Genomic DNA, 12,928 nt, shown 5'->3' on the forward strand with positions numbered 1-12,928 from the left:
TCACAGAGAATCGGTGACAATGTTATGCTGATTTTGTTGTACTGTCTTTCAGGCTGAGATAGCCCAGCTGCAAGAGCAGTTAGCTCTCAAAGATGCAGAAATAGAACGCTTACAATGTCAGCTGTCTAGGACCTCATCACATAGTGAAGTGGCAGAAAGAGGTAAGAGGATGGGAAATCAAAATCCTACTTTAAATTTGATAGCAGCTTGGCTATTTCAAAAACATACAAGGGGATACACAACAGACTTACAGAATTTATTTTGGGAGGAAAAATGGTGCAAACTTATTTTGTCTTCTGGTAGAGTTAGAGGCCTTTGATGTGTGAAATTCTCTCCCAACCTAGAGGCAGCACAAATTGAAAAAGTATCCTAAGGGCAGTGAAACAGCTTCTGCTGGAATTCTGTTTATCATTTGACAGAGTCAATATAGTTTAGGGGGAATGTGGTTTTTGTGTATTGAAATTTCTTTGAAAAGTCTTTACAGTTTCTGGTTTTTAAGGAAAAAAAAAAATGAATTCACATTAGTAAACAGAGTGTTTAAATGCCCAGACATTCTAAAACAGTCATCGATTCACATATTCCCCTTCTTCAGGATTATCTCTCCTTTAGGCTCCCTGTCCCACGAAAGATTGGACCAGGTGGTCTTTCAAGGTCACTTCCAGTTTGGGTTGTTCCATGATTTTTATTACATTGCAGATTTCTGCCTTACATCTGCACTATTGGTAGAGGCCAATGGCAAAAAAAACCCCAAACAAAAACGGTTCGTTTAGCCTTTAGTAATAGCCAGTCATGTCACAGCTTTCTGAAATATTGACTCCTTGGAGCTTCTGTCAATTGCTGGGCCATGAGCAATATATTAGTGACCTTTTCCTTGTGTAATTCATGCAAGAATATATGTGTGTAGTTTACTGCACTCCATCAGCATAGCTGCACTAACTTTTGTGGTGTTCGCTAACACTTCCAAAGAGTGCCCATGTTGAGATGTGACTTCTCAGATGCTGTGCTGCCTCCTTATCCTTACAGGAATTAATGCAGATGTGTCTTTTCTAGAAGACACTGTATTTTGACTGTTGTTTATTCCAAAGAAGTGACTTAACATATACTTGGTGCTGATTTCGCTCACCTGCAGAGCTCGTGCATGTAGAGAACTGCATGTCTAACTAAAAAATTCATTTGTCTAACAGCAGTGCTTTGTAGAGGAACTCTTCTACTAATAGAGTTGTGTGTTTTCTATGAGATGTCCAAGTAATTTATGATATTTCAAAGGAAAGATAGTGATATAACAATAAATCAAGCAACTTCCAACTTAGTGTTGTGTCTATTCCCGTTCAGGCTGAAGATGAATGGAACTGTCCTTGATTCTCATGAGACAGGAATCAAACTCCATGCAGACTATTTAGGCTGTATTTAAGGAAACCACTTAGACTATATTTGAATGGAAACAGTGTGCAGCAGTGATAATTCTTCTGCAAAAAATTACTGATATATCAGATTCTTCAGTGGTCTTTTCAAAGAAAGTTGAAAATGAATATCAATGTACTTGTATGCTAGAATGCAAATTCTAATTATATTGCAAAAGTTATCTAATATGTGCTTTTTCTACATACTTTATTTGACTCTCACCATTTACCATCGTAGAGGAAGTTTATAAGAGAAGGCTAAAAGAAAAACGTAAGCCTTGCCATTCACTTTTGGTTTTATCTCTCTTCTTTTCACACAAACTGTAACTGAGATGCCTTCTGCAGCAATAATTCATTTGTTTAGATTTGCTGTCTAATTGTAATATACATGAGACATTGCTTTCATTGCTTGCAGCAAGCAGACAGCTACCTGCCCTATTTAGTAAGATTTACTTCAGAAAGAAAAAAAAATCAAAGGTTCACAAATCAGATTGTTGGACTTCAAAGGGACATTGTCAAGGTTAATAGAGCTAAAACTTCACCTGTACCTGTTTTTATTTGTAGATATGTGAAACCCATATAATTTTTGGAAAGATGACTTCAATGAAAATTAATTCATTTCAATTTAATTCACATTCTCATTCCTTGAAGGGGAAGGATTTGGGCTGCCTTTTTTTTAAATCAGTGCTATAAATTAATTTACAACAGTCTGAATAAAACTGGTTCCATAGTTGATGTTTTAAATATTGTGAGTAAAATAAATATTGTAAGTGAAGTTTGCTTTAAAATGCCTTGACACCAGTTCTTTTTGAAGTCTAATATTTGTAAAGAGAAATCAGTAGGACTGTGATTTTTTTTTTTTTTTTTAACGTCTCTCAAATCCTTCCAACTGCTTGTGTCCTGCCTGCTGCCTTTAGTTTTTGATTTGGCTGTGTCTATGCATGTGTCGTGTTACTAAGTGTTCTCTTTTCCATGAGAAATGTTTGCAAGGTTCATTTACATGTTTCAAAACTTAATCGTAACAAAGTTTGCATTTTTCAGAATCACAAGAAAAACTAATTACAGTTTTTCAAGTAGTTTAGATATGACATTTTATGTTCAACATTTAGTTACAAAACATTTTTTAAGATGCTCTTTAGCAGTATTGATTTTCTTCCTTTTCTCTCTCTTCATATCTGCTACATCTGTTAGTCTTTTGCAAAATAAGTGGGTCTGTTTTAATGTCAAAGCATAAATTTCTTGCGTGACATTTACAACAGAGAAACTATTTCAGGTTCTGTCTCCATTATCTACACTTGATTTAGTATAGGTTAGTACTGGAGGACTTGCTAGGAGTTGTATGTAGTGGAGAAATGAAATTTCATTCAGCAAAGTTAGGGTGAAGTGATTAACAACCTCTTCAGTTTTCGGAGAGTATGTTTATATTGATTTGAGTGTAACATCCCTGAATAACCTCCATCTCCTAACACTAAATTGTGTGTGAGGCAATTCTGTATTAGTTCTTGATGTAGATTTTAACTTTTCTTTGTATCACACTAGCTTTTGTTATTTTTCATGCCCAAGTTTCAGGAATGCCCTCGAACTATTTCTCATGAGCTGGCACGTATTTTTCTCAGATGGAATATAATTAATTTTCAATCATACTTAAAATTATTTCGTTAAATAACACTCTCATCTTTGGCAAAATAAGCTTCAATGTTTCCTTGGAGTTTTTTTCACTACTTGACTTTTAGTGTATAAAATAGTACTACCTAGCCTTTTATAAGCAAACCCAGCATGTTTGTGTTGTGTGATGCTATTAATAGTTCAGCTTTTGGAAAGCCACAAGTGTAGCTTAGTAGCACATTTACCATGCCACTGACATGGCTTTGATTACTCAAAATAACATAAGGAGAGCATCACAAAACATATATTGTTTATACTAAATATAGCAAGTGTGCTTTCCTAAAAATATTTTTTAAACTATTTTTAGATCAGGAAGTTCAACGGTTGAAGATAGGGATGGAATCATTACTGGCTGCAAACGAAGAAAAGGTGAGCAAATAGTCCTTGTTCTGCATCATGAGAATGAAATAATGGGTTCAAATTTCTGAAGTGTTCTGAATAACATGCTTTCTGTAAGCATGGTATTGCCCTGATTCTTGAATTATCCTGTGAGATTGTGACAGCAGGTTGATTTATTTTTAAAATGGAAAGCATGGCAGACCTTGCTAACCTGGCTGCACAACTTGGGAGGCTCGTTCAATTCCAGAGGGAAGTAGAAAGTCAACGCTGCAATAAGCAGAATATCCTGGTTTCTGCTACTGAATAGATCAGTGAGGTTTGGTCATCTCTCGCAGCTCTTTGTCTTCCAGCCTAATCTGAAGTGTATCAATACCTCCAATTTAGGTTGAGATACTAAAATAAAGTCAGTGGCCTCTGAATCAGGCTCATATTTTGGGAGAAAGATATTGGGATTTAAAGAGACAAAGGTAAAAATATAAGCAACAAAAGCAGTAAAGGAGAGGAGGACTAAAATTACGCCCATTTAAATGGTAAATGTGGCTTCTGTCTCTGATCATCTGGATGCTGTTTGCCTGTCAGTTGGACAATTCAAGTGCAGAGTTTAATCTGGAGGAGGATGTTCAGTCTCCACCTTCAGGTGCCATTGAGTTACTACATAAATTGTTCCTTATTTTCAAGGAGGAGGTTAATTCCTAAGGAAATTGTAATTCTTATTTTATGATCATAAACCAGCCCACAGGATTTTCCTTTATGGTGACACACTCATATACAGTTAGACAGACAATAATATACATCCCCCAAAAACTTGCTTTAGGAAGTGGGGAATCTGGATACTGCAGTGGTTAATTCTAGAAAACATTAATGCAGCTAATAGCAACACTTAGTTCTTAAAAAATCAAAAAGACAAAATTTACATCTGGAAAACAAGACATGGCATTATCTCTAGACAAAATTATTCCAGGTCTGCTTAAGATTTTGGTATTTGAAGAGAACCCAAAATATTGTTGCTTCTGTCCTAATATCTGCATATACTCACAGGGAAAGGAGGATTATTTCCTTGGAAACTCTGCTGTTTAAACTAGTGGATTGATGGTTGACCCACAGCTTCTGAAGTGTCTCGTGTAGAACTGTTACTGTCAATAACATTGCAAAATAAAATATTCTTCCTGGGGGAAAATAGCTCTGGATAGCTTCTGGGGTAACACTAATTATTCACTGTGTCATTTAGGACAGAAAGTGCTCAACTAAGTTGCTAGTAAGTGGGTGATGCATGTATGTCTGTTTCTAAAAACTGGGTATGTTAGTGTCAGTTCTTTGCTATGAAGAACCTGTTGCTTCTGTCCATAGTTGGGTAACTTGGTGCCTGGTTTAGGCCTCCCTTGCATAGAGATACTTGCTGAGGTGTGAAGGAAGGATCAACATCATCAGCCACTCTGTAATGTAGCAAAACTCTGGTTTCTGTGCAGTTGCTTCTGCAATTCACTTGGTATCTACTGTGACTGTAATGTAGCCTATATGCACTGGAGCAGATTTTAATTGAAGTATCATGCCACTGACCTAACTATGGCAGTGCAGCAGCTCTGTATCAGCTAATCACTTAAATACTTGCCAGCTTCCCTGGGATTTATTTTTTGTTCTGTTTGGGTTTTTTTTTTCCCAGTGCCAACTTCTTTCTGCTTCTTTGACTTTCTTGACACCTGCTTGTGAAAATTAGTTTTTTTAACTTCCTTGGATTTGTGTTCAATGCTGTCTAACCACAGCACAGGGCAAGATTATTGCACAGAGTGGTTTAGAACTGAGATCAAAGAAACAGGGCAAACTCTAAGACTGCAAATTGCAAGATTGCACACTGAGTGACCGATAGTAAGAATTGATTATTATTGGGGCCACAATATCATATCTAGAAAGAAGAAAAACAACAGATCTCATCAAAGAACGATTACTGCCCATTGCTGTGTTGTGTCAGTGCCAAAGGCAAGGGCTGTCCCTGAGTACATGAATCAAGATGCTTTCTGTATGTAATAGGAGAGTGTTCAATGTAGGAGAAAGAGTGGAGTTGGATAGGGCATCGGACATTCATGAGACCTCATTTATTTGATTCTGTACAGGTTTGACTCTCTAAGTTCAAAAGAGTGTGTTCAAAACAACAAAATGTAGATGTCAGGACGCAGCACACATCCTACGAGAGGATTAAAGAACATGACTAGATTGCTAAACTGCACAAAACATACACATTGTTTACTTTATGGTTACAGGTGTGATGCTAGCAAAAAAACAAACACTACCCACTTCAAGCAACTGAGGGTCAACTCCAGAATATTCCCTTGTCTTTTAGAAGTGAAAGCAGATTTCCAGAATGTGCTTCTGTAAATAACTAATTTACTACTGATACCAAACTCCTCTGGTTCCCTTATATCCCTAATTTTATACTGTCCAGCATGTGAGAGGCTTCATCTTTGTAGAAGCAGACCAAAGTCACAGAAATGAAGGAATGCCCGACACGGTGTTTCTGCAGGATTTTCAATACCATTTGATTTACTGTTTTCCCCAGGACCGTCGAATAGAGGAGTTAACGCTATTGCTAAGCCAGTACAGGAGGGTCAAAGAGATAATGATTGCGGCTCACGGTAAAATGCCTTGTGAATACTTTCCTGATATCATTTCTTTTAAAAACTGCATGCATTGTAACTGCTATATGTTGTCCTTTTAAGTATATGTAATACATGTTTTGTTATGTACATGTTTGTATCATGCTGGAATGCTGTAAGAGTAAGTGTAGACCCTTACAGATGCAGAGAGAACCACAATGTGCCTTGACCAGGCTCTGTGTTGTTGTCAGTAGTTTGTGGAGATTTCCTTTTTGTTTCCTATGCTGTAGGCAGTACAAAAAAAACAGAGTCAAATCTGTCTGGAGCTTTAGTTACAACACTACTATTCAGCAAGACTTCTGCGACTGAATCTTATGCTCGACTCCGTAAGTCATAACCTAAAATTTGCTATACATCAGTTAATAGTAAATTCCTTCTTGGAGCAAATGGTGGTGCTCTGCATTGTCTTAGATGGTGTCTTTAAGGATTAAGAGCTGCTCATCAGTTGGGTAGCACTGCTGTTCACCTCTTTATGTGCCAAGACAATCTGAAGTCCGCAACTGCTCTTCTTCAAACACTTTGCTGTGTGCTGCAATGGGGCAGGAGCTTTGGTTGCAGAACTCCTATGTCTGTAGCAATGGCTGGGGGCACAACTAGGGCCATGGCTTTATTAGCTACTTCATACAATCCTCTCCTCTTTACTGGTGGGACTCCTGTAAGCCTCTTCCGTGGTGCAAGCCTGTGACTTGTGTCCTTCATGGTTAAAGCTTTATACTTCCTTTTTTGCTGCTGCTGGTTGCCATTCCCTTGGTTGTACAAGAAGTTGTAGAGGCCGGACCAAAGGAACTATATCAAAAAGGGTGAAAAAGAGGGAGCAAACAGCAGGACACTCATGCAGACAGAGCAATTAGGAAAGTTCATTTAAATTAGCTAAAGGCATAAGTTTACATAAATTTCATACTAAATAATGGTTTTGGACTATTTCAGTATTTGTTTAGACCTGGGCTATCCAGAAAACCCTGGAATGTGTTTACCACATTCATCCTCAACAGTGCACAGGGCACTGCATCATCCTATAGATGGTATCAGACAAGCACATTGCCTATAAAGCAATACAGTGTGACTGAGAAAATGTTGCAGACTTGAACTTGCCTCAGAACATCAAACTCTGCAGTAGAATGGTTCAGAAGCTGCCTCATAAGCAGCTAAGCTACCCACAGCTGAGCAAAGCATGTAGGGAATAAGTAGGGAATGCATTCCTCCAGTATAAATCAGCTTGCTTGTAAGTCAGGGCCCAAAGGAAGGGGTAGAGAGTGGAGAGGCTGGTAAGCTGCATGCATCAGATGAGGACTGAAGGGAAATTTAGAGACTGCCGCATTTAGACTGTCTGATATGGTCCTAAATGTTCTTTTTTTGGCCTGTTTCTCTCCCTAATTCAAACGTTTAATGCTTGCAGGCTCTTCTGTCTCTGGTGGCAGTGAAGATGAACTTGAGACAACTTTAAGGAAGTGGACTCTTTTGAATAATCCTCATGGAGACTTAATTAAAACAGAGGTACTTAATAAAGATGTTTTAGCAGCCAGTTCTGCTATATATATGATTTGTGTGTATTGGTCTCTCTGTAGTAGCTAAAGTAATGCAGATGAGGATTTGGCCCCGGCTGCATTTTTTGTACTTCTTGGTTGGGATATAATAGATTCAGAATCAGATACTAGTTAAAGGCTTGAAACTCTTGTATTTCAATAGGCCTCTTCAGGAGAATTGTCACCAGCTGTGCTCTCTCCAGTGTCACACAAAGCTAAGGAAATCAGGCAAGACCTTTTTTTTTTGGTTTTCATGTTTAACTCCTGGCATCTCGTCTTGCCTGTTCTTGGCTTTGCAAGAACTTTTGGGTAGTTGTGAAGGCCGTGTTTGCCATGGGAGTCTGTAATACTTAGCTGAATAAGATTTGAATTACAGGAATAAATTAGCACTTTTATGTACTGGAAGATATATGAATTGTAATACTTAAATCAGTGTATTTTCTTCTGCTTTGAAGTGGAAGCATTCCAGTATCTTCAACTAATTCAACCTCTCCGCAAGAAGAATCTTCAGAAACCGTGAACAGGTAAGAATCAAGGTTATACTTAACTGAAAAGTATAACATACACCCAGAAATTGTTTTTTATCATTCTGCCTGTTTCCCTTTTAAAAATCCCTTAATGTTGCAACACTCTTCACAGTTATTACTATCTGCTCGTTAAGAGCTCTTAAAAAGTCATCTAAGTAAAGTTTATAAAGTTTAAAACTGCACTTTGTTGCCTTTCAATGTTGATCAAAGGATGTCTTGCTGCTGTTTCTGACTTCGTCTTTTGCACTTCCTAATTCTACTTTTAGGCTAAAAATATAACTAAAGAAATGCATCTCCTAATCCCAAATTATCTGTTGTATGCAGACAGTATGTGATACAGGTTGTGGCATAAGCAAACATGCTACGTCGTATTAACTGTTGCTGTTTGCTTGTCATTGTTTTTAAGGGTTGCCCAGAAAAAAAAGTCAAGTAGTTTGGAAGACTTGCAGAGTGAATCCCTGGAAAAGGTTGGTTTCTTCATAATCATGATTTCTGGTGTTTAATATTGTAACTAAAAGATAAAGGTCACATATATTAGTTTTGTTTCACATATAGTAACCCTAATCATGATTGACATAGCATATGGAGAAAAAGCCCTAATGACAAACCAGTTCAGGTTCTTTTTTTACTCCATTGCCAAGCTTAGAATAAAAAAGGTAGCTGACACACCCATATGTATGCATCTTCAAATTCAGCTTTTCAGCTGAAAGTGAAGAAAAATGTTCAACTGAAGTACAACAAATAGTGTTGATGACAAGTCATTTTGCTGAACTGCAGTATTATTTAGTTTATAGGTAAGTGTTTGTAAAATAATTTGAACTTCCTAATCACTGAAAATGTTAAGACAAGAAGTCTTAAGTATCGGGACTGAGTATTTCCATAAGGTATTACTTTTTGAGTGTCTGCATGTAAATCTGAGTGTCGCTCCCAAACTTAGACCTCTGATACAAATGGCATTCCTGAAGACAGTGGTGATGCTGCCTTAGTTAAAGCAGCAGGAGCTCACTTATTCAAAGGCTTGATTTCACTCCAGAATATAGGCTTTCCAGTTTACAAAGTCTCATTACCTTATGCTCCAGAAGCTTGTGCTGTCACTATATACTGAAATCTTCCTGCACATGTAGTTAATGCTTTGTGAGACTGTTATTGACACTTTCTATTCTCAAATGAGGCTTAATAGTAGATTACTTGCACCCAGTAATGCCATTTAAAATGGATACAAGTAAATGATTGTTCCAGTTCTTCAAACTTTCTTAATTTTTTCTTAATCTCTGAAGATGACAGTGACCAAATAGAATGTTTGAAAGATGTCACACTCATTGATTTTGGTCACACACATGAAAAATCAGTTCAGAACTAACATTTCATTCTGTGTGGAATTTATGAAGGTCTGTTTTCTTTTCTTAACTTTCAGATTATTTCTCTTAAATTCCAGGTAATTTGTCTGTATGGTATGATGTGATAAGGCTGTCCCTATGCATGTAGGCTGTAAATATGCTCTGTGTGTCAGAGCATATGTCAGAGCATATATGTGTCAGAAGTCAGAGTCCATATTAAAACAAGAGACTACCAAAGATGAAAGAATTCCAGCAAGCCAGCCCCATGTTCAGCAAGGCAACTTAAATTGTGTATCCTAATTTAGGCCTGAGGCTTCTAGGAGAAATAACCAAGAGCTGCCTATGTGTACGAGTGAGTGGCTGTCGATTAGTTACAACCAAAACTAAGGCTCAGAAAACTTGTGTTGCTGACTCAGCATGACAAGACTTTGCTTCTTCAGTTAGGTCCTGTGTTAGCTGCAGTGCTTACTGGAGGTATTGCACCAAAATCCAATTGCAGTTACATCCAGCAATAATAACGACAGAATAGAATAAACTAAACCTCATTGGTGTCCCTGACTCTAGCAGTGCTGGTGTATGTACCCCTACATTTCTATTACAGCTCTTCACAGTTCCAGCTGGACACACACAGTATTGTGTATATTCCTTTTTTTTTTTTTATGTCAGTCACTTTCACATTAGCTGTTAACAACTGTTATGTTCCCAGGCTAAAGTAAGGCTAAAGGGACCACCCAGAAGCCTGAAAGAGAAAAACACCTTTGATCACAACAGACCCTAAACAGACCCTGAATTCTGTAGAGTGGTTTTGAACAAACACATTTTGTATTAACTACTTCATTGAAATGAAATGAAGAGAGAACAGACCTTGTACCATATTGTCAATGCATTAAGTGGCATCACTATAGTAATAAGACTACGATTGCTGTTCTGTGTATGTATGTTAATACTAACATTTGTCTGTTGCTTTTTTCCATAAAACTTTGAAATTACCCTCCCTGCAACTCCGTAGTATGTAGACGGAAAACCAGTTCAGCCTGTTGTAGAACAAGAGGTATATTAACTGTAAACTCTCTCAACACTTTTCTGTTGTGATGTGCTGTGATGGTATGACTATGTTTTCATTTTCTATTAATTTTCTTTTTAAAATGTTGGCATAGTTCCAGTACTGACAAACTCTGAGAACAAGGGTAAGGATTTGAGAGGGAAATACATACCGTTTTAATCTAAAAGCTTTCATGTGAGGTTAGAAGCTGAAGCCGGTCAAGTTTCAGAAAATACAGTGCTAATGTAGTAAGCGATTTCTTTATTCCTATAATTTTGGGTACTAGTCAGGATGTACTCCTGCAGTTGCCAAAACAGGAGCAAGGGTGAGGAACTAAGGAATGTGGACTGCAGTTAAAATATCCTCAAGATCCCTCTAGGCCTTGAAGTAAGAATAGATAAACCAGTGGTTCTCGCTAAATAGTTCATGTATTATACTGTCACAGACAACGTTTAAATGTTTTGAACTAATTTTGTTAGAGCATGCTCCTATTGAGTAACCTCATTCTGTATTTCTATATATAAATGTTTTGTGTCTTTTCAGCACAAAGTTTTCCTAAGTAACCTCCTGTCTGATACCAAAAAGGCCAATTATTCCAAACTCCACCTCAAATGTGCACCACTCCCACTACTGTCAAGGGGAGTTGTAGGCCCCCTGCTTGTCTGAAAAAGCCTCTCTGTTCCTATAGCTGTGACAGTTATGGGATAGATGTTTCTGTCCAGAGTGATGGCTCTTCCATCTTTTCATTTGGATTCAGTGTTGAAGGAGTCCCAACATTCCATTCCCAAAGCTGTAGACAAGCACACCTGAGAAACACAAACTTTGGCCAGAAAAGTATTAAGAAGATGTTCAAAACTTATGCCTCCTGCTCAGATTCTATAATGGAATTGGCAATTATATATTTAGCTATATTTTAAAAGACCTTGTATTTGTAATGTTACCTATACAGAGAGACACATTCTTCCAAGAGTTAGTTCTGTATCCTAACTGTGCTGAGGATTCTTTTACTGTTATTAATGGTGGTGGGCAAATATGTTTAACAAAATTTGAGTAATACAAATACTTTTGACTTAAATCTCAGTGAGATACAGTTGTGAGGCAGAAACACAGTCTGGTGAAGGATGGGGAGAAAAAAGAAAGAAAAGAGCAAGAATGAGCTGAGAAGTAACTAAATGTGTTTCTGTCATTATTGAAGCTGACCTTGGAAACATCCAATTATTATCTAGTGCCAAGGTCCCAGAGGAAGGGGTACAGCTATAAAAATTGTTATGACAAAGCCAGGTATATTCAACCTGTATGTTAATACAATAAACAGCCTGGCTGAAGTGGGAGGGCAGATAGGGAAGAGAAGGCTGTTTCTTAGCTAGAAAACCCTGCCAGCTGGCTGTCAGATGTAACTTGAATTCTCTGTAAGCAGGAAGATGGAGGGGGTGGTGTCAGTTTAAATGACAAACTTAAGATACTTTTTTCTCAGCTTCTATTATGTGTTGGATCACAAATGCCTGGAACGATTTGAGTTTTCTCTTTATTTATTGTCATTTTCCCCTCTTGCAAAAAAAAACCCAAAAAAAACAGAGTAAGCCACTGGTGAAAAGCAGCAAGTACCAAACGTTGCCAGGAAAGCTGCCTCGGCCCTTGCAGAACGGCGAGCAGGGAGCGCAGCCCTCCGCAGACGGGACGGGCACCGGCGGCAGCGAGGGCAGCAGCAGCCCCAGCCTCAGTGCGTACCTGTGCCCAGGGGGAAGGGGCAAGAGGGGAAGGGCAAACTGTGGGAGGGCTTGGGACATCACAGGGTGGCTCTGCTATGCCACAACAATGGGCTAGAATGTTCACGTGATTCAGTTCTACTTTGTGGTTTTTAACAATGTGCCAAAAATATTCCACCTCAGCTCACTGGAGAGTAAAGGATGGCTTTAGATGAGAGCGTTCCTTTCTGTTGCACTTGATGCAACGTGCTGGTGTCACTGATGGCATAAGCAATGAAGAGACACTGTTTTGGAGATTCTGGGGAAAGCATTCTGAAACTTCTGAAATTGATGAAGCTCGAACACAAGAAGTTCCCCTTAAACATAAGAAAAAACACTTTCACTGTTCAGGTGAGGGAGCCCTGGCACAGGCTGCCCAGAGGGGTTGTGGAGTCTCCTTCCCTGGGGGTCTTCAAGACCCGCCTGGACATGTTCCTATGTGACCTGATCTAGGTGACCCTGCTTCTGCAGGGGTGTTGGACTAGGTGATCTCTAAAGGTCCCTTCCAACCCCTACCATTCTGTGATTCTATGAAAGTCAGCAATGCCATGGCTAAAGATTGGAACTTGTAGAGATTGCAAACATATTGCTGAGATGAATAAGCAGGACTTTTTCCAGGCCACTTTCACAGAATCACAGAATGGTAGGGGTTGGAAGGGGTCTCTAGAGATCATGCAGTCCAGCCTCCTGCTAAAGCAGGTC

The 12,928-nt window shown here is 38.5% G+C and overlaps 1 protein-coding gene across 6 annotated transcripts in view; it reads left to right on the top strand.

The window, feature by feature from the left end:
- Positions 1-12,928, top strand: part of PPFIBP2 (PPFIA binding protein 2) — a 102,579-nt gene that overhangs the window by 77,154 nt on the left and 12,497 nt on the right. For 2 of the 6 annotated variants that reach the window (XM_062000552.1, XM_062000554.1), the window contains exons 8-18: positions 53-161; positions 1,639-1,671; positions 3,373-3,434; positions 5,956-6,031; positions 6,283-6,378; positions 7,449-7,546; positions 7,739-7,803; positions 8,031-8,099; positions 8,509-8,569; positions 10,449-10,490; positions 12,057-12,201. In XM_062000552.1, the coding sequence (XP_061856536.1) occupies positions 53-161; positions 1,639-1,671; positions 3,373-3,434; positions 5,956-6,031; positions 6,283-6,378; positions 7,449-7,546; positions 7,739-7,803; positions 8,031-8,099; positions 8,509-8,569; positions 10,449-10,490; positions 12,057-12,201 (856 nt within the window). The remainder of the gene's footprint in view (positions 1-52; positions 162-1,638; positions 1,672-3,372; positions 3,435-5,955; positions 6,032-6,282; positions 6,379-7,448; positions 7,547-7,738; positions 7,804-8,030; positions 8,100-8,508; positions 8,570-10,448; positions 10,491-12,056; positions 12,202-12,928) is intronic. The other 4 variants (XM_062000555.1, XM_062000558.1, XM_062000556.1 and 1 more) reach the window with 3 other exon arrangements.

The sequence above is a fragment of the Colius striatus genome, chromosome 7 (genome assembly GCF_028858725.1).
Source record: "Colius striatus isolate bColStr4 chromosome 7, bColStr4.1.hap1, whole genome shotgun sequence".
Classification (NCBI taxonomy): domain Eukaryota; kingdom Metazoa; phylum Chordata; class Aves; order Coliiformes; family Coliidae; genus Colius; species Colius striatus.